Raw genomic sequence first — 22,875 nt, forward strand, 5'->3', positions numbered from 1 at the left:
TGAAATACTGCATGCTGCATTTCATATCATTCTACATAATATATACAAAAACATAATGTAAGCAATTCCATGGGCTACATTTAATAGTGTAAGACAAACATCAACAAAAAGAGATGTGCAGTATTGCATAATCTAGGCAGGGGAATATGGGAAGCTAACTTCATATACAAAGGCCTATATGATATCAATTTACAAATACAACCTGAAATAAAAACTTCAACAATAAACAAGGACTGTGTTGAGGACAATTTAAAGGACTTTTCTGCAGCAAGATGAGAGTAAGAATCATAACCGATTAGTTGGTCAAAAGGCTTTTAAGATATTAGAATATAAACAGATGTTCAGGCAGGAGACTATGAATCAGAATGTACTCTTCTGAGCAGGCTTGCAAAATCTTTTCATTTCGAAATTTACAATTTACAAACTGTTCAGGATACAGAATACATACACTAAGGAGAAAGTAATGTAGTAGAAACACTTTTACTAACTGGCACCTGCAGGAAGCTCAAAATTCAACAGAAAATGTTGAATGAAAAAACAGAAAAGAAAATTTTGAGGGCAACAACAAACAGAATACTTCAGACATGTTTGAAAGCAATCAAGTTTTAAATTTGTCCACCAAGAAAAACGCCAAAATTTATTCTTTCCACTTCCTATTAATACAAAGTTCCAGTACACTACTACCCAGCACTACAAAATAATCATTCTTTCTTTTTGTAATGTTTCAGCTTTGTGTATATTTTAAATTAAATAACAGTTCTTTCAGTTACTCTGTAAGTAATCTGAAGCTTTTTTTTTACAACCTACAGAAACATTAAAAAAACAAAGCATGTATTAGGTATGTAACTAGCAGTAATGCAGCCAGTTAAGAAGGGTTTCAATCACTAGACAGCCATACACAGGCTTGCATGGAAATAAAAAATTAAAAATAAAAAATAACAGTGATCCATTAAAAGCACAGACACTGTCAGGTACAGACTTTGACCACTGCAAGCAGTCATAACTCTCTACTAGAGAATTGCAATCTAACTCACGTAAGAGTTCTAGTATCACAGGCATTCATTTTCACTGTTTTAGGGAGTCAGGGCCTAAAACATACCTCAGTGTTACTTCTACTATAAAGAATCTTTACAATAAACACAGTGTAACTCGACACATGAACACAGTTTAAAAATAAACACCAGAGTACCTTGTCAAAAGGAATTCCGTACTTTTTCAGTATTGAGGGAGAAATCAGAGTCATCTTGTGGCGAAGAAATGCATTACATCCATGGGAGCTGCTTGGGAAGAATCCTAGTAAGGGAAGATAAGCAAAATTGGGTATCTTTTAATTAAAACAAGAAGAAAATTTTTGTACCTTTTTTTTTTTTTTTACAACAAATTATACATCGTCCTGTCATTGTTGGCTGCAGAGAGATTTGTATAAAACTCAAATGCATCTCCTACATTTTTCAGCTAATTTTCATCTTTTGTTTATTTTTTAAAGAATTAAATGACTCTTAAAAACTGCACCTGTAGATCTGGCCACCCTGTTCCTGTTCCAATTTATTCTATATTTTCCCACATTACTGTTCACTCTGCCGCCCCTGCATGCATGAAAATCAACCACACTACTTAAAGTTAGGATTCCACAACAATCAAATATACGTAGCACTTGAAGATCATACACAGTCAAGAAACAAAACCTTCTACTTACAAAAAGCTGGAAAGTGTGGCATCATTTTTAACTATTTCTCAAAGTTCAGGGAGGTTTTTTTGGTGTTTTGAGAAGAGCTTTTCCATTTTGTTTTGATTCTTGCTTTTTTGTATCTGATTTTGAATTCCTTGAACAAAAATTGGTGTAAAGCTATTCAGGTTTCAACTTGCATGATTATTTATGAACTAATCCACTAACTCCACTTAGTTCATTAAGTAAAGAAAATCCAGCTGGTGAGTACACGAAGATGAATGAATGAAGGGAAAAGCAAAAAAAAATCTAAGATGATGTTTCAGCACCACTAAATTTCAGTATTTCAGAAAACATTAGTTTCATTTACCCTCAACCTAAACATACCACAGCAAGAAATACTATGGAAATACTGTTACAATAAGGAAATGGGGAAAACTGAGAAGGACAAGGAGGGCAAGTTTCCAAAACACTCCATTAATCCTTCCAGACTACATTATGGGAAAAACAACATAGCCTGAAAAAAGAATAGGGCATAGTAGGTAACAACAAAATGCCCGTGAAAAGTTTGGATTGAAAAATGAAGTAGTATAGTGAGAACCATTTAACCAGCCGCTGTTGAATCTGCTCTCAGTCACTATTCTACTTAAGTACAGATGCATGCCCTGCTCCAAAGTAAGGGTGACTCTTGCTGAGGAAGTGAGGAATGCTTCTGGCTGTATCATAATGCAACGCTACTCAAGTTTTGCAGAGTTATAGCACTAATAAACCAATAGAACTAGAATAGCTAAGGGAAACAGTTAACTTATTAATCAGCAAAGATTAGAAGCTCTTTCTTATCTTTACAGTTATCAGAAAGATAATATTTATCTTGACAGTCTTCCTGGAGTTTGTACCGGATCGCTACCAAGCATCACCAAGAGAGACAGTATAAATAATAAATTCAATTTTCCAGTATTTAGCAGTCCTGGAAAATGTATATTTTACTGTATCAGTCATAAAGCATTTGAAAATAAGCTATTTTTTGTGAAGTTAAACTTCATTAATTTATTTTGCTTTCTTCTGGAGAGCGTATTTTGCAACGTTGCCAAGACTTATTAACACCAACAGCTCACTCCATTGTAGGTCACTTATTTTCAAGTGATTTCAGTGACTTCAGAAAGCCTCATGGGCTACGACTGGAAAATAAAATACTCTCTAAAGTAATTATTTCAAAAATTTTTGCTTAACTTTGATAAAGCAGAATTAAGGCACAAAGGAGCTCACTATCACAAATCCACAGGAGAAAACTTAGCAAACAAGCTGAAAGAAGTGATGGTTCCATATCTTAGCTCTAATGAGTTCTCACTGTTAAGTGTAAGAAGTTTCACCACTCCAAAACACACCGGGTGAAATTCTACTTTTGTAACTAAATAAATACTAATTTGTCTGATTCTGCTGGAAACCAACAAACAAAAAAGTATATTGAGAAGGAAAATAAATATATTTTTAAAAAAAAAAAAAAAAGCCACTTCAGAACAGCGATTTTATTTCTGTTACAAGAAAAATGTGTGTAACATATGTAGCACTATCCTTCCACAGGGAAGACCTGTCCTGAGAAATATGGACATAGATTAAAATGAAGCAAATGGTATTAAAAGTATATATTTTACCAATTGCTCTGCATCACAACTAGAGAGTGAAGAAAAAACACCAGCTAACCATTACGACAAAGTCTCCTTAATGACAGCAACAAAAATAATATAGAAAAATCCCTTTCTGATTCATTTATGCATAAAATAGTTGATACTGTAAGAATAAAAACAATCTCTGAGAGAGATCCAGGTAGATAGATTTTCTAAGATTATTCAAGGCGTAAATGTTTGTCCATAGGAAATATATTAACCAAGAACATTGTTCAACTATTCTCCAAAATCAATTCTGTTTTACTGAAAAGGCCTTGTAAATGTATGAAATTAGTAAGAAGACTTCACTCAAGATATATGAGAAAGATTAACACAAGCAACTAGACTAAAGACATAAAAACACTGTTTAGTTTATATATGAAATTAGCCAAGGACATTTCACAGTAAAAGGATTGACATTGCTTTACTGTGTTTGCACAGACAGTCCTTACAATAAAAAGTTCACTTAGGCAGTAAAGGTGTAACATACACATATGTTGGCAGAAGTATTAAGGCCTCTTATTAGGATGTCCTGAGATCAAATTCTATTAAAGTGTGTCAGATTTACTTGCAATTACAAAATGCTTTTTTTTTTTTTTACTGTACTGGAATTACAAATTATGCTAGTTTAAGTTTCAAGTAACAATTTTTGGAGGGTTCAGTTTCATCACATAAGTATGTATGGATTCATTAAAATAAAAGATAGAAAAAGGAAACTACTCAACTAATAGTTGGTTCCGGTGAATACACTTCAAATACTTTGGAACAATTAATATCTATAGCAATTATAATAACCATAACTTGGAATTGATAGCCTATGGCTTCCAAGAAACCTCAGACCTGAGCAGCATTAGGAAATAATAGACCAAAACGGACAGAAAGAAAATGATCAAAAGTGACACTTGAGACTGAGAAAATAACTGTTATGAAAAACAACAAAGAAATTCCATTTCCAAAAGCAAGGAGAGCTTGACTGAGTTGATTCTGTGTGAGTAAACAGAATTCGTACAAAATTTTGGTACAGCAAAACACTTAATTAGCTCAACAAATAATGTCAGAAAACAAATGATGGGCAAATATCCAAAACTTCAGTTGTACCACTACAGCTCTAAAAGATAAGAAAGAGTTGTGACAACTCCAACCACAAGGTAAGCTTGTTGAATTCTAAGCAAGCTGCAAAAAACACTGAACAGTAGACTACAACCTGCTGAACATCCATTAAGAGAAAATTACAGGCAACGTCTGTAATTACAGTGCTCTCTCAATGAAAACAAAGGTGTTGTTGACACTTTCCATGCCACTATAAAATATTTTTCCAGATCCTTTTGAAGTCTACACTTGGACACACATTCACAGCATTTCTCAGAAATGTTCTCTTTCAGTGAACAAGAGAGGAAAGGAAGATAGTATGTACTCATAAGAGGTTTCATCAGAAGGTCTTTTCTTCTGGTCTGGCTAAAGATAAGGTCACACAAACTCTTCTTTCAGCAAAGAACACTGCAGGAGAATGGACTAACAAATATAAAAAGACCTATTAACATGCTGTAAAAGAGGACACCACATTAGAAGCATCGCAAGACCTTTAGAAATACATTAAATGCACAGACTCTCCTACAGCATACTGACATTTAAATAATAAGAATGCCATATAGTTCTCTTTCTCTCTTCATTAACCAATTATTTTAACACCGCCACAAGCAAATCCAAGACAATCTTGCAACACAGCAGAACCACTCCCAAATACCAATCTCACGTTATAATTAACAAGTCACAGGTTTAAAAATATATCCTGAATATGCAGTAAATTTCCAGATCCAAAAGAAAAAAAAAAACTGCAATCTATCTAGAACGTACCTAAATTCAAGTTCTGTGGTAGATTCATGCTTTGTTGGCTACATGAAAGTAAGCACCCATGAGCTCTAAACGAATTCTATAAAATCAGGTGGTTTGTGATAATTCGCATGCAACCTCATTTTCACAGATGATCTCTTGAGAAGTGGCAGACCTCTTCCATACTTATTATTACACAGTACACAAGCTGACAATTCAAAACAGCAGCATCTCAGGGTTCTGAGAGCTAGCTTATGTGGTCGCTGGGCTCTGTCATATTTGAAAAGTTGTGGCTGTCAAGCAAAACCCCTGGGTACTAGAAAAAGGGAAATATCACTTTCATTTACAGGAAAGGGAGGAAGGAGGATCTGGGGAACTAAAGACCAGTGAGCCTCACCTCTGAGCCTGGGAAGATCATGGAACAGATCCTCCTGGAAGACATGTTAAGGCACATGAGGGACAAAACAGTAACCCAAAACAGGCTGCATGGCTTCACCATGGGAAGGTTGTGTCTGACCAGTCTGGTGACCTTCTATGACAGAGGCATGGCATCAAATGGCAACTGATGTCATTTACATGGACTTCTGCAAGGCCTTTGTCATGGTCCCCCTCCAAATCCTTATCTCTAAATTGGAAAGATATGGATTTGAAGGATGAACTACCTGGTGGATAAGGAAATGGTTGGAAGCTTATAGCCAGAGGGTTTTGGTCAATGGCTCTATCTATGTTCATGTGTAGGCTGCTAACAAGCGGTGTCCCCCAAGGGTCCATCTTGGGTCCAGTACTCTTTAACATCTTTATTAATGACAGATGATGGGATTGAGTGCACCCTCAGAAGGTTTGCTGATGACACCAAGCTGAGCCGTGTCAAGGTGACCCCAAATATGTATACCAACTGGGAGAAGAACTCTTTGAGAGTAGTCCTGTGGAGAAGGACTTAGGGGCCCTGGTTGATGAAAAACTTAACATGAGCGAGTAATGCGTACGTGCAGCTTGGAAGATCAATGGTATCCTGGATTCCATCAGAAGAGGGGTGGCCAGCAGGGCAAGGGAGGTGGTTGTCCCCCTCTATTCTGCCTTTGTGAGGCCCCCGCTGATGTACTCATCCAGGTCCAGGGTCCCCAACACAAGAAAGATGTGTAGATTTTGGAGAGGGTCCACAGGTGGGCCACTGGAAAGATCAAAGGGCTGGAGCACCTCTCCTACAAAGACAGGCTGAAAGAACTGGCCTTCTTCACCTATGAAAAGAGAAAGCTACAGGGAGATCTAATTGTCTCCTTCTAGTATTTAAAGGGAGTTTAGAAACAGGAGAGAAATCAACTTTTTCCAGACATAGTGACAAGACAAGGGGGAAGGTTTTAAACTAAAGAGGAGATTTAGATTAGATGTCAGAGGGAAGTTTTTTATAGAGAAAGTGGTGAGTTGCTGGCACAGGCTGCCCAGAGTTCTTGGATGCCATGTACCTGAAGATGTTTAAGGCCAGGTTGGGTGGAGCCCCGGCCAATCTAATCCAGTATTTGATCTAGTGGCTGGCAACCCTGCCTGTGGCAGGGGGATTGAAATTTAATGATTCTTGAGGTCTCTTTCTACCCAAATCATTCTATGATTCTATGATAAAAATGTGATTCAACAAATGGTGGACAAATGTTTGGGTATGAACACAACAAAGGAAGAGACAAGTAAATGGAAGGTCCTACTCAAGCTTTTTATCAGCTTTCTATAGTTAACACAACAAACAATAGCAAAGAATATGTGAAAACAGTCTTCCAACTGCAGAGTCACAAACATGCTCTCAGACAATTCCACATACATACTCCAAGAGTTAACATGACCAAAATTACTTTTACTAACCAACTTCTTTCCTTCTTTTTTTTTTTTTTTTTTTTTTAATTTTATTCTTAACAGTGAAGGCTAATCTACCTCAGTAGACATTAATATCACTTTACAATTTCTGGTTTTATGGTCCATATTCCAGATACAAGTCAAAACTTTCTCATTTTCAGGGGAAACTAGGAGAAGTCGGTACTAAGCAGATTGCAAGCTGTCCCTGAAGAAGACAAGATTCCCACACACAACACTGCTGCAATGAGAGACATTAAAGAGTACATAAAAAGGTTTGGGGGTAAAGACAATTTATAAATAAGGTTGGCTCAATAAGTTACTGAGGGCAGTGATCATCAATACCTGGAACAATTTTGTTTCACTTTGTTTTTTCAACTCTAAGAATATAGCTCATATCAGAAGATAATATTGCTGTATCACAGTTATCACTTGTAAAAACTGAAGTGGATTAGGGTACCATTCTGCAGTAGATTATCATAATTAAAATAATGGGAACAATTACCTACCTAGTAGGAATGTGTGCATACTATTTTCAATCAAACTATTAGGCTATGATCATACATGGACAAATTACTATCTTCTTATTCTCAAATTAGCAACTTTTAATCACGTGAGTAACTTCATTGGCTCTACAAGGCAACTGACTATGTACTATCTTGTTAAATTATGTGATCAGCTTGGTCGAAAATAAAGTCACTATTTAACAGACATACATAAGAATTGGATACACTTTCAAATCAAATTCTAAACAGAATGAATGAGGTCATACTTATTTTTCTACACTTTTACACTCAAATTTTACATCAAAGGTGCTATATTCTCATTTTCTTTATTAATATAAACTGAAAAACATAAAAGCTTTCAGAAAATATCCGAAATTGCAAGTATCTTTAATGTAACTTCATGTAATCAAAATTCATCCCAATTAATGCTATTAAGGAAGAAAGCTCAAAATAAGGTAATTTTTTAACTTATGTAAATCATGGCTGTTCATCTGAAGGACTTCAGAACATACAAAATACTCGTAATTCACTGCTTACAAGAATTTCTCTTGGAACACTGGCAAACACAAAAGGAAGACAAAGTTTTCTAGTATGTTTTCTATGTTTTACTTTTGTGGGTATAAGTAAAAACAATATAACTTATTAAAGTGAGTTTGTAGTGATCTGACTCAATTTTATTTACCTTTATGTACTGCACACTTAAGTAAGTGGGAGAACATTATGCACGGCAACATTCTCAACAAAGAAGAATTTGTATGACATATAAAGCAGAGAGTATAAAAGCCACAAATGAAGTGCTGTGAAATATGAGTGTTATTATACCCAGATGAATATGTTACAGACTTGCATTTATTATCTCTCAGATATGACTTTCCTAACTTGACTCATATAACTACCAATTAGGAAAAAGTTAAACTGCAGCTTTCGTATTTGAGACCCTTACAAGTTATGCAAGCTCTATGTCAATTTTCATTCAAAAGACTATTTACACTTATTTTCTTATGTAAAGGGTAATGACTTCTCCATGAAACAGACTAATTAATACCATATACCATACAAAGCTTTTTATAGTATCACTATATACTTAGGTCAAATTTTACTTTAGTTTCTTCTTGAACATAATTAAATACCAGATAAATGCCACTTGCTCTCCAAAATAATTTCTGCAATTAAGTCAACTATTAAAAGAACTTGAAAATCCTCCAAAATGTCATCTGTGATTCTCTTTATTTTCTAACTCATTTTATGAAATGAGAAATCCTTAAGAATACCATAATATTATAGATTAATGTAACACATATAAAAATTGCAGCAACAGCTCACTCGCAATTTTTATTACATTTATGTCTACAAAAAATTGAAAAAAACTTACATAAATGAGTAAGCAGCTGAAGGGTAAAATCAAACTGTTGCCTTTATTAGATTCAAGTCTAATGTAATTTCAAATAAAATATTTGTAGGTGCCACAGTCAATCAAGACTTCAGTGGAAAGCAAAGATGAAAGCATTCATGCACAAAAGGCACATGTGACAATTGTGACATGTAGACAAGTTAATGGAAAATATTCTAGCCTTCCTTTAATTTTAATGTATCAACTGTTGCCTTGACTTAGACAACCTGCCACACTTAATGTAATGTTTTATTATTTTTATTACTATAGGAGCATTTGATTAATTCAATAAGAATTAGTCAGTCATCGGCCTCCTTGCATAAACTACTTTTCTTCACATTACACACTTGTAAAAGTACAACTGAATTTTTTTACTACACATGTAATTAAGCACTAAGTCTCATTTATGCTATCTTCTATTAACACTTCTGATTAACTGAATTGTTGCCATGTAGATTATTCTGTATATTCACCTTTTTAATATACCCTATTGTAAAATTCAGACTGTATTTCAGCTGGCAGCAGCTATCAGACATCTTACCCTTCTTAAGCAGGGAAATAATTAGAAACAGAAGACTACAAACAAAAATAAGTGAAAACCATGTCAAGGTGAGTATAAAGTTCAACATCTTAAGAACTGTATCTTCCACAGTACTGGCTGGACCAAAGATACCACAAAAGCAGCCTACTCAATGAAAAACAAAGTAGAAGATACTAGACTCAAACACCGAAAGCAGGAAATGTCAGAGACATCTGTCTGTAAAACTAACACACCTACCTTCTGTAACAATAAAAACCTATGTATGAGCATGTAGCTCTCCTACAGAAATCTACCTTCATTCCCTGAATAAATAATAGATTAAAAAACCTATCCAAAATGTTACTTTCATTGTTCAACATCTGATTCTATTTTCAATTTGATACTCACTGTTCAAAACCCAGTTATGAAATAAAAGTAATTAAGTTTTGATCATACTTATCACAATTCAGCAAGGAAAGCAGATTTGTATTCACTACACATCCTTGTAGCATGTACTGTCATAGACTTATCAGCAGTAGTCGCCAACTTCCATGCAGGTGTGCACTGGAAATGCTGATTTGACATGCTTGGGCAGCTTCATTAAATAAAGCTATTATGAAGCATAGAGGTAGGTTACTGTTCCCATGTGTGGAAAAATGTGTAAGCCAGTATTACTCAGGCCTGACCTCTGCCTGTCCCACAATACTTTCACTAGTTCTTGTCCTAAGAACTGTTGAGTGATACTGTTGTACTGAGAAGAAAGTCTCATTTAGCCTATTACCAATTCTGACTAAGATAAGACACTGCTCCCCACACCATGTGTCCTACCAGCTTCTGACATACCATGTTTGTGGAGATTTCCACTACTTCCCCATGTTTCTATGTCCCACTCCTCCTACCACAGTAAGCCACCATTAGCAGCAGTAAGAGCCTTGAGAAATCTCAGGACCTCATCTGCCAACACAGTGTTTTCTTAGAGAAATTTACACTAAGCAACATCATAAGTTCCCATGAAAACGTGAACTTATTTTTTTAAAGATGTAGCAAAGCACATCTCTCAAAAAGTTACCTAGTTCCTGAATTTGTATAGGTTACCTCCATACCTGAGTAAACTACAATATGTCAAAGCAAAAAACTGGCAGTTTTTTTAGTCTGCTCCAAACAATGGTACCCATCACTTGCACTTACTTTTAGAAAGGAATGAACAAATGTTGCTGAAATTGCCCATTCACTTTCCTTGCCCTCAAAAAAAAAAAAAAATTGCTGAGCACACACTAGTTCATAGAATGCTTAAACCTGGAGTTAGCAATGAACTACTGCACAGCTATAAGCGGTCGATGTGAAATCTTATAATATGATTTTGAGCAGCTCAACCATATCAAGTAAAAATTCTATCAACCCAAATACCATCTTTCCAGTAAACATCAAAAGTGGATGTATAGAAGACTTTAAATATATCAAATCTTTGCTTCTCCTGAGTAATCACGGTGTGGATCAAAGATTTGCTGTCTGGAGAACTGGCTGAAAGGCCAGGCCCAGAGAGTGGTGGTGAATGGAGCTAAATCCAACTTGTGTCCAGTCAGGAGTGGTGTTCCCCAGGGGTTGGTACTGGGGCCTATCCTCTGCAATATCTTTATTCATCACTTGGATGAGGACATTGGTGCACCCTCAGTAAGTCTGCAGATGACACCAAGTTGGCAGGAAGTGTTGACCTGCCTAGGGATAGCGAAGCCATACAAAGGGATCTGGGCAGGCTGGACAGCTGGGCTGACACCAGTGGGACGAAGTTCAACAAGACCACGTGCCGGGTCCTGCACTTTGGCCACAACAACCCCAGGGAATGCTACAGGCTTGGGGCAGACTGGTTGCAGATATTGGTCAGTGCCCAGCTGAACATGAGCAAGCGGTGTGCTCAGGTGGCCAAGGTGGCCAATGGCATCCTGGCTTACATCAGAAATAGTGCTGCCAGCACAAGAAGGGAAGTAACTGTCCCTCTGTACTCAGCCTTGGTGAGGCCGCACCTTGAGTACTGCGTTCAGTTTTGGGCCCCTCACTAAGAAAAAGACAGCAAGGTCCTGGATCATGTCCAGAGAAGGGACAATGAAGCTACAGAGGGGTCTGGAGCACAAGTCTTATGAGGAGAGGCTGAGGGAACTGGGATTTGCCTGGTCTACCACATGCAACAAAATATTTATCTGTGAAAATCAGAACCTTCAACATATGCACAAGAAGAGTTTTATACTTTGCAGGTCATAAAAAAAAAAAAGATGTGGAAATTAGAAATAAGTGACAACTCTCTCAGCAGAAACTCTCAGTTTTCATGTGGGGAATTTCAGAATAATGAAAATAATTATCCAGGTTGAAATCTGCCATTTTAATTTCTGCTTCTAAGGCTGCGAGCTCATGTCTTTACCTTCACATCTCAGTGATACACATGATATCACTGTTCTCAATAACTAGTTTAATTATTGCTCATAAAACCTGCCATGCATATATACGTGCATAAAACAGATATGAAAAGAAAATGAACAAGCGTTTTCAGAACTGTCCGGATACACAATACTTAATTATCAGCTTTCAGTGCTATTCATAAAGTCACAGAAACACAGAATGGGCTGGAATGAAGAGGACCTCAAAGATCATCTAGTTTCAACCCTATTGCCGTGGGTAGAGTCACGAACCACTAGACCAGGCTGCCCAGAGCCACATCCAGCCTGGTCCTGAATGCATCCAGGGGCATCCACAAACTCTCCAGCATTCCTTATATAGTATCATCAATAGCAGGCTATAAAACATATGCTACAGGTCAAGAAACAAGCCTAATTATTCCTGTGTTTATATGTACTACTCAATCTAGAAATAAGAGGAGATCTGTAGTGTTATTTAAAATAAAACAAACAATTGTGCAATAAACATTTTTCTATAAATTATCCTTCTTCATCCTTTAGACCCCATCCCCGCAGTATTCTCTGCTTCTTCACAAAAGATGTTCCTCACACTTTCAGGGATCACAAGTCACTACGTGATTTGGGTAATTAGCGTACATTATTATGCTGCTCGTTGGCCAGTAGGCTGCTATAAACAAGATGTACAGTTGGTATCGTTTGTGAGCCTCCCCCCTCTCAGAGGTACTAAGTTTGCCTTCTCTACCCTGACATTCCATTCCACTTCCGTGAAACTTCAGAAAACACTGTTCTCTTAAACATTTCTTTCTTTGAATCACATTTAACGAAATTGACTATAAATTCAAAAGTTTCCAATGGCAAAAAACTATGATAAGGAAAAGCAGGGGCATGGAAAGAGGCAAAGACATTTGCAATGAAAATCTAATGAACAAAAAGGACAAAATTTTGTGTTATTTTCACAAACATGACTAACCTAAAAATGCCACCACAAAATAAAGTACTAAGAAAAAGGCCCTTAAAATTCCTCAGAGTATTAAAAGGCGTTCCTGGCTTGCAAACATAAAAGTCACTTGATGTTAAGAAGTAATAAAGCAGAGTAGTTCAGTAGAGGACATTTTTCAATTTGCTGGAGACTTGTCCTTCAAACATACAGAAACACTGAAAATATTACCTTGAGCCAGTCGTTCGAGCCGTTTCCCATGCTCTGGAGGAATTGCATACCTAAAATTCACGTGAAGAAAAGGATTACACTTTTAAAGAAATAATTACTTTACAAAACAGTATTTTGCAGATAATTAAGCACCTTAAGCACAGAAAATAAGAAGATTAATAAGTGAAAAATTATATAGAAAAAATACACAGGTTGCTCCAAAAGTAATGCCTCTCATTTATTTCCATGGAAATGACAACAGACACAAAGAGTATAACAACACTGTTTCAAAGAGCACATTCTCAGCTACAGAACACTGTCCTTCAACAGCTAGCTATCAACCGTTAGCTATGCATTTTCTAGTGATGAACAAGAGCCTGCATGACAAGCTCTCACAAATCTGCACTAGTGGAGGTGACCCACTGTTGCTGTCACCACTGCTGAAATGAACCACCTCACTGTGCTTACTTCCACTGGTTGGTCTCCAGAAATGTTCAACAAGTGTCAGTGAATGTCAATTGGTGCCATTTTTTCCACATGGAAGAATTCAGTGACACACCTTTGCTCCATCTGCACTTCCATGTCAGACACCACTCTGTCAGAGAGCTCTGTTGCTGCCATCTGTCACATGGCAACAAAATGCAATACTGGTGGGAAAGTTCAGTCTCTACTGCAAGATCACTAACACAAACATAATGGACCAACATCACAAAACAGGATGCATTACTTTTGGAACAGCCTTCATGTATTATTTTCTGAGGAAAATATACAGATTAAGGTATTTTGAAAAACAATTTTAACTTACCATTAATTTAAAAATTATAATACATAGTTCAAAAATATATTACCATTTAAAATCATGCATACTGACATTCATAACTCCAATTAAAAAAGAAGCGCTTTTCTTTTCCAAGTGAAACAAAAACACTTATAACAAAATAAATACAATTCCCACAGGTTTAACTTCTTTGCTTTTTAATGTATTTCACAAAATACATTAAAATTTTCAGCAGAAAAATATGAGTATTAAATGTCTCCTGCATTTTTTTCTTACTGTCAGTGCTGTGGAATGAGAGGCTACTTGTCTTTGTAACTCACTGCAATTCTTAAGAAACACATTTTCTAACAATTCAGAAATTTTGCAGATCTTGGAAACATTCTGCTCCTACAATAAAATATTTTTACACGATTCCACGAGCAATTTGCAACAACTTCACAAAACAAGTGATACCTGAGCAAACACAGAACCTTGTTCTTCACAGATTTAGTGCACTTCATAGACATGTCACCAGTATGTCTATGCATTAGACTCTACTTTTGACTTCAACAACTTCAGTGCGTGATATAATTGGCCTTCAATATTTTAACAACACTGAATTAATCTTTGCTAAAAAAAAATACAGCTCAGAAAGGGGAAAATGCATACTTAGAATAATTCAAACCCACATTTTATAAGTCAACATGCAGATTTTTCTCTTGTTCTATATTATGAACACAAATTTACTTCATATTTCCTGTCAACTCACTAAGAAAAAACAAGCAAGCCATTCACAGCCCCCACTTGGCACAACATTCCTCTATTTCCAGCCTCCATTTGCACCTATTGCACACACAAATTTTTAACTATTACAACTGAAACTGCGTCAGAGAAGCAAGACTATTCCAACACAACAGTCTGTGCTCTAAACAGAACAAGTTTAACAAAGCCAATGCCTGACAGCCCACTCCAAATGCTACTAAACAAAGAGACTTTTGGCTTGACTCTGCTCACTGACTGCAGTTTTCTTCAGAATTTTATCTTTCCAAAATTGTTTCTCCCCAGTTGTACTGTTGAACTATGCCTGTTCTCCACCACACATTAAATGTGCAGCTGCACACACATAATAATCTAAAATATTTTTAACTTTCACACCTCAGCTATATAGCTATGTATAGCGTTTTCTATTGCATTCCATGCCATTAAACACTGAACTCCAAAGTAAAACCAAAATAGACAGTATTTATGTCTAAGAAGACAACCTGAAGATTTTCCTTTGCTTTTCTCGTCTCTAATTGGACTGGGGTTACTTTGAAAACTTGTTCTTCTGTAAGTGCATCGGGCTGTATTTTTATGATAATACACAGCCATATACCTCTGTCTATACCTGCATATATGTTAAGTACTTACCAGTAGTACAAAAAGACAAAACTTGAAAACTAAGGTCACATTAAAAATGGTATCTTTTAAGCGATTAGGAAGATAAATGGGGACAAGTGATTTAACTGTGCTACACCTATTTATTTAGTGAATATAAATTTATCAATCAATAGTTCATTAAACCTAAGTTGGTGCTTTTCACCATTGTCCTCTTCTGGTGACTGCAGCAGCATCTAACCTTTGATCCTTCATTTCTTCCCTCTGATGCTATTGCCTTTGGTTAAGGGATAAGGAAAAGGAGGCTGCCTTTGCAGTATCATTAGAAGATCCAAATTCACTCTCCAGACACAATGGAGTAACACCTCTCCTTGGTTCCAAACACAATATATAAGAAAACTGTGCCTTTTTAAATGAACATGCCTGTCTTGGAAACCAGACCAAGTATGGTGATGTGAATTTAACTAGATGCTTGGTCTACCATATCAAACATTAAATAAAAAACATTCAAATTCCTTCTCAGATCATTAAGTCAGTGTAAAAAGGAAAAAAAGAAAAAAAAAGAAAAATATATTGTCTCTCAGGCTCTTTAGGTTACATAAGATCTTTGGTAGATTTTTGGATCTCATAACACAGAACACTTCATCACTTCAAATACACAGGTAAAACCGACTGTTTCGAGCTGAACTGAAACAGATTCTACTGCATCCCACTAAACAAATACAAAGAATTTAGTAATGGCTTTTCAGTTTTCCCCAGCAACACAGAATATTTAGGGCCAGGAAAAAATACGACATTTCTTCTTAAATAACAGTTGGCATGAGTTTTTTTTTTCTAAATAAATCTCAGCATCATGGAGTAACATTCACTGCTTACCCATAAACTACTGATAATGAAGGCTCACTGTCCCATCTATATTCTTCAGAGGAGACAGTAACAAACTACAGTCTGTTCCCTGTGATCACTCAGTCCCACAGCTTAGAAAATAAGTGTGTTGACAAACATAGTTGACTATGCTGTGAAAAACCAATGCTCTGCAAACTCAGCTGAAATAGGCAATGCACAGCCCGCTTAGATTTAATAATATGTATGTTACTATATTTTTTACACTCTGAGATGCAAAATGTAAATAACCTTCAAAGTACTGTTTTCTTCACATTTACTTTTTAATGAGAGTGAGTTTTCCATGTAGGAAAACAGTTTCTCCTTGCATGGCAAAGAATATGGCAAGGAAAAAACGAAATATGCATTTTACTCAAGTTCAGTTTTATTAGGAACATGTGGATGTTGCAGGTCTCTATAACAAGACACCAAAGAAAATTTCCATTTCCTTTAATCTTTCTTTAAGTCAGAAATGGAAACTTCAGCACAGCTCATTTCAACAAACTAACCAAAAGCATGTGGACCTCAGATGAAACTGCTTAACTCAAAGGAAAACGCAGACGAAAATTACAGTTTTCAGAAGAAAAAATAACTAATACACATCTGAGAAAACACAAAGCCAGCTAATATCATCTCTCCACAGCAATATTACTTTCTAAATTTCCATTTGAGAGACCATGGCAAAAACATCAGGCAACAAAAAAAAAAGTCTATTACATTAAAAGTGCTTATGGAAAATAGGACAAAAATCATTTATGTGAACAGACAACAGATCTTTTTAATAACTTTAAGGCACAATTACATCACTTATCAATAATTTTGTGATTTTTGTATTAATTTCATGTTCTTTCCTCACTTTCAGTTATGGTATAACCATCTGACTGTCCTGATAATAAGCACAAGTCACAGTAAAATTCGGTTTCTGTACTTATATTTAAATGAGACAGAGGAAATGACAGAAAAAGCCTAAACAAATTCGGATAATAAATATCATTATACTAATGTAATTTCAGGGAAAAAAATATAGGAAACAGCATTACTACAGCATTTGAATTTTAAAGATTTTTTACTCAATCTCTTTTCCATATCTGCGTTATTTAAAGTGTCAGAAAGTCAAGCTTCCAAACTCCGAAAGGCCATCTGAGTTCAATTATGGTAAAATCACTGCACACAACTTAAGATTGCATCATTTCTAATATTGCTGCTGTGTTAGTGTGTGACATTAATATATGAATATTCATTAAATGATTCCTTCACATCAGTCTGATGTTGTAAAAGCATTCTAACACCTCCAAAGTACACACAGCAGTCTGCAGAACAATCTCTTGTTTACAGGGGTAAATACACACTCATGTTTGTTTTTTTCCCTTTTCCTCCACGGTATTCAAAAATAGTAACAATAAAACTCACAGAAAGTCTTAATACTGTTCCCTAGCCTTAGGGTTTTTCCTTTTACCTCATGACCAGTTAGTGGAGATTAAAGAAACCTTCTGTTTGCAAACATTATAAATGCAAGGTTTCTCATCTTCTATACAACGAAATCTTCCCTCCTCCATCCTCCTTATTTGCACCCACATCACTAGTAACATGGAACAGTGAAGAATATACTCCCATAACTTAACTATTAAGGTATAGTTTGGTGAGATACAGGGTTGACAGGCTACCTTAAGGGAATAGAAATAGCATTTTCACTTCTTTGTTAGATTCTTGGTTGCAGCCAAAATGCATATTTATATAGAAGGACTATCTCAACATTCTTAAATAAGTTCCCTGCTTTTCAGTGATGACTTAGAAATACAACTTCAAAAAAAATATGCATCCAAATCCCAGTTACTACAGTTCTTATATGATCAAACCACAAGATTTTAAATCTTCCCTTCTTTTGCCTATTGTCTAGACTGAGCAGTTCTTCATTCATCACGTCTATCACAATGTATTCCTTCATGAAGGACCTATTTTCACCCATCCGAATTATGCAGAGCCCAAACAGTGATTCCAGGGTTGTAACAAAATTAAAAAATCTGAACCACACTATAAAATTAATTAATTGTAATTCCCAGGAATAATTTTTAAAAGATATAATTTCATTTTTAAAAATCAGGAGAGTTTGCACATTAAAAGCTACTAAACCTTCTTACAAAGACAGCATTGAAATGAAACAAATCCAGCCCAAAGCTACCAAGTCCTTCAACAATAATGTAAGAAAGATTTTTAAGAGTAATAGCACAGAATCAATAAAGGTTGGAAAAGACCTCTAAAATCACCTAGTCCAACCATCCACCTACCACCAGTTCTGCCCATTAAGCCACATCCCTAAGTGCTACATCTACCCTTTCCTTAAACACCTCCAAGGACAATGACTCCACCTCCTCCCTGGGCACCCCACTGCAATGTCTAACCACTCTTTCTGAGAAGACATTCTTCCTAATATCCCTGAACAATCGGGGAAGAAATGATTAGTCGATTTCTATTCCACTGTCTGAAATGTTCTCCCGCATTCTATGGAGAAAAACATCCAAGAAGCCACAAAGCATGACACAGAGCAACCTGAATTTCCATAAGTCCAGTTGTACATCTTCTAAACAATGTTAATAAAATTAAACAAATGCAGTTATGTGCAATTAAAATGTCTTTACATTAAGAATGTTGGCAATGTTCTGCCATGTTCATTTTAACATTAACTAAATTCAAACAGTAACTTAGCAGTAAAGTTTCTCTTTGTTAAATTAAGTTAGAAAACTGTCATATTTTTAACATAGGAGTATGAGAATACTGATTTAGAAAAATGAGGTGTAAAATTACATTAATATAACTGTGCTTCCTGAAACAAAATTCAACATACAATTTTTTTGAAAACATCCTGCATAATGTAGCTAAAAACAAATCACTGATCTTATTTTCTGTCTATATCAGAATTAAGTCTTGTTTTACCTCAACTCAGTGCAAAGACATGATATGTACTTACATATCCATCTATACTGTCTTTAATTAAGTAGAAAAGCAAGACAGTGTATCGTCAATTTTCACACAAATAGTATTTAATATGAAAAAAATAGTCATCAGAAGTCAAAATTCTTAATAATGTAGTCTTAAGCTGTATTTCTTTGGAGACTCAAAAACTTTTCAGTCTGACATATACCAACTATTTAACTTCAAATGTTCTGCATCCACCAGCATTCATTTTCTCTCTATAAAAAGCGTCTATCTCCAAGTTATCACCAATGAAATTCTAGCATGAGGAAGAATTCAAGATACAAACTAAAATCTAAGTCCTCACTCTGGGAATCTGTACTGCAAGGAAGAAAAAGGACAACTGTCCTCACTGGCTACAAAGAATGTCAACAATCACTAATACCTGTTATATGTTCTATGAATCGCACAGCTGTCACTGTGTGACAGCCTAGGATACCCTGCTAGAATGAGTCACATGCTTTCAATTTAGTGCGTTTCCACAGAAAGTGAATTTTATTTTCACAGCAAGGAAAGCAGTGGAGCTAAGTGATGGTAAGACACGAATACAAAGATCTCTGAAATAAACTTTGCTTTTCTTTTTCCAAGGACTCTTTAGTATCATTTCCAAGATGGAAAATGCAGGCTCTAATAGCTTCTGAGAACAACTATGAGATGACAAGTTCCTTGTTTCCAAGAGGAGAAAATGAGACCTCTATTTGTCATTAAAAAATGCACAGGGTTAGACAAACAAAGAGATTTCCAATGAGTCAGTAGTGCAAGGATCAGCACAAAATTCTATAAACTGTCAGTCATACACTGACTTCCACTCTTGATTTGCCTTGCGTCTCCTCTAATGTCCAGGACAAAAGGAAAAAACCCACAACACTAAATAAAATTTGATTTGCCCACAATACAGACATGGTAAAGCAGTTTATGAAGTTAAATCAAAATAGATTCACCTCAAATCATTTACAGTTATAAATTTAACAACCTAACATTTTAATAAAATTAAATGCACAGCTATGTATGTCTGTAAAATCACTAAGCCATAAACTTTCACTGAAAAATGTATTAAAAAATATTTTAAAAAAACCGGACACAGTTACACCGCAACATCACTAGAACTGATGTAAGTTTAAAATTTAGTCCGCTTTCTGAAGGTTTATGGTTATCTTCCTGTCACGCCTCAGGAAGTAATTAAATGTTTGCCACATGAATAACATTGTTCTAGACGTCAGAGTCAAAGCAGTTACATTTTCTAGTATGGAATCACTACTGTGGTAACGTTTTCAAATTCATAATTCTACTGAAGCTACAAAGGTGGAATCTGCAGTAGTCTGATCCTTCCATCAGGAAAGGCTGACATTGAAAGCAACCTCTGGTGGCCATCTGGTGCCTAGGACCATGTTCAGGAGGCTTTTGAAAATCTCCAAGGAGGAGACTCCACAACTTCTCTGGACAACACATGCAATGCTCACTTGTTTGTACAGTAAAGTACTTCCTGATGTTCCAATGGAGCCTCCTCTGTGTCAATTTGTGCCAACTGCCTCTTCTCCTGTCACTAGGCACCAATGTAAAGAGCCTGGCTCCATCTTCTTAGCGCCTTTCCTTCTGATATTTATACATGAGGGCTGCTCTGAAAGTAATGCCTCCTATTTTACTATCTTGCCCCCCAACATCAGAGGTGCATGTTGGTTGTATGGTGGTAGAGGCTGAATCCTCCCACCAACATCCTATTACATTTTGTTGCTATGCAGCAGAAGGCAGCAGAGGGGAAGTCTGTCAAAATGGTGTCTGACATGGAAGTGGGTATGAATCACAGAATTACACATTACAGGCATTCAGGTTGGAGGCAGGCTGGGCTGCAGTGACCACGCCCTGGTCACCGGAGTGGTAAATCCCCCTCCACTGTGAGGACAGAACAAGTCCAAGACTGCCTCATGAGACTGAAGGCGTACAAGTCTATGGGGCCGGATGGCGTGCATCCCAGGGTTCTGAAGGAGCTGGCTGAGGTGGTTGCCGAGCCGCTCTCCATCATATTTGGAAAGTCGTGGCTGTCAGGTGAGGAAGGGACCTTTAAAAGTCATCTAGTCCAAATCCCCTGCAATGAACAGGGACATCCATAGCTTGATCAGGTTGCTCAGAGCTCCATCTAGCCTGACCCTGAATGGCTCCAGTGACAGGGCATCCCACCACCTCTCTAGGCAATTTGTTCCAGTGTTTCACTACTCTTACCATAAAAAAAAAAAAATCAAAAAAGAATTCCTTATCAAGTCTAAACCTCCCCTCTTTTAGCTTGAAGCAATTTCCCCTTGTTCTGTCACAGCAGACTCTGCTAAAGAGTCTGCCCTCTTCTTTCTTGCAGTCCCCTTTTAGATACTGAAAGGCCCCTATCAGGTCATCTCAGAGTTCTCTCTTCTCCAGATTGAACAGCCCCAGCTCTCTCAGCCCATCCTCGCAGGAGACGTGTTTCATCCCTTGGATCATTTTGGTGTCCCACTTCTGGACATGCCCTTGCAGTTCTCTCCTGTCCTGAGGACTCCACATCTGGATGCAGTACTCCAGGTGAGGTCTCACCAGCACAGAGAGGCACAATCACCTTCCTTGATCTTCTGATCATGCTCCTTCTAATACAGCCCAGGATACAGTTAGCTTTCTGGACTGCGAGGGCACATTGCTGGCTCATGTCCAGCTGCCCATCCACTAAAGTACCCCCAAGTCCTTTTTGGAAGGGCTATGCTCAATCCTTTTATTTCTCAGCTTGTATTGATAGCGGAGGCTGCCATGACCAGGTACAAGACCCTCCACTTGGATTTGTTGGATCTAATGAAGTTCTCCTGGGCCCATCGCTCAAGCCTGTCTTGGTCTTTCTGGATGGGATCACCCTCCCTCAGATGTATCAGTCACACCACAAAACTTGGTGTCACCGCAAAACCTGTTGAGAGTGCACTCATCAGTGTCACTGATGAAAATATTAAGGGGCACTGGTTCTAGCACCAACCCCTGAGGGACACCATTCTTCACTCTGGACACTGACCACTGCTCTCTGGGCGCAAACCTGTAAGCAGTTCTTCATCCACTGAACAGTCCACTCATTAAATCCATCTTTCCAATTTAGAAAGAAGGATGTTATGGGGGACTGTGTAAAACGCCTTACTGAAGTCCCAGAAGTGGCTCCCCCCTTGACCTGTGACACAGTTATGCCACCATAGAAGGCCACAAGGTTGGTCAGGCAGGAATTGTTCGGTGGTGCTGTGCTGATTGTATCATCTCCCTCTCTTCCATGTGCCTTAACATAACTTCCAGAATGATCTGCTCCATGATTTTGTCTGACACAGAAATGAAGCTAACAGGCTGGGAGTTCCTGGGCCATCCTTTCTACTCTTCTTAAATATGGGTATGACAGTGCTTTTTTTCCAGTCTCCAGGGACTAGTTCTGACTGCTATGACTTTTCCAACATAATTAAGAGAGGGTTGGCAACTGCTTCAGCCAATTCCCTCGGGATTCTGTGATGCATCTTATTAGGACCCAGAGACTTAGGGATGTTCAGGTCCCTCAGGTGGTTGCAAACTTGATGTTCACTTACAGTGGAAGGGACATTGCACCTCCAGTTCCCACCTTCCAAACCTGCTCGAAGACTGTGTGTTAAGAGTGGGTGACAGCATGTGAAGACTACAGAAAAAATAGCTGTTGAGTACCTCAGCCTTCTACTTGTCCATTATTACCTGTCTGCCTGAACTGCCTTCTTGGACTTTCTTCTGGTGGCTCATGAAACTTTTATGGTGTATGGGAACTGCAGAATCACAGCCTGAACCTCTGATTGACCAGCTGAGGTGAGCAATGAGACAGCTCTGGGAGCAAAGGTGAAGACAATTCTCCTGTGCTATTGGAAGGGGTGGAGCCTGGCTCCACCTCTCCTAGACCCTATTTAAGAGC

General features: G+C 37.1%; 1 protein-coding gene across 4 annotated transcripts in view; it reads right to left on the reverse strand.

Moving 5' to 3' along the window:
- KDM4C (lysine demethylase 4C) overlaps positions 1-22,875 on the reverse strand; it is a 301,499-nt gene that overhangs the window by 226,951 nt on the left and 51,673 nt on the right. For all 4 annotated transcript variants that reach the window (XM_090131682.1, XM_031606168.2, XM_090131683.1 and 1 more), the window contains 2 exons: positions 12,992-13,041; positions 1,190-1,293 (listed from right to left, as the gene is read on the reverse strand). In XM_090131682.1, the coding sequence (XP_089987808.1) occupies positions 1,190-1,293; positions 12,992-13,041 (154 nt within the window). The remainder of the gene's footprint in view (positions 1-1,189; positions 1,294-12,991; positions 13,042-22,875) is intronic.

Source organism: Phasianus colchicus, chromosome Z (genome assembly GCF_987193195.1).
Source record: "Phasianus colchicus chromosome Z, bPhaCol1.hap1.1, whole genome shotgun sequence".
Taxonomy (NCBI): Eukaryota; Metazoa; Chordata; class Aves; order Galliformes; family Phasianidae; genus Phasianus; species Phasianus colchicus.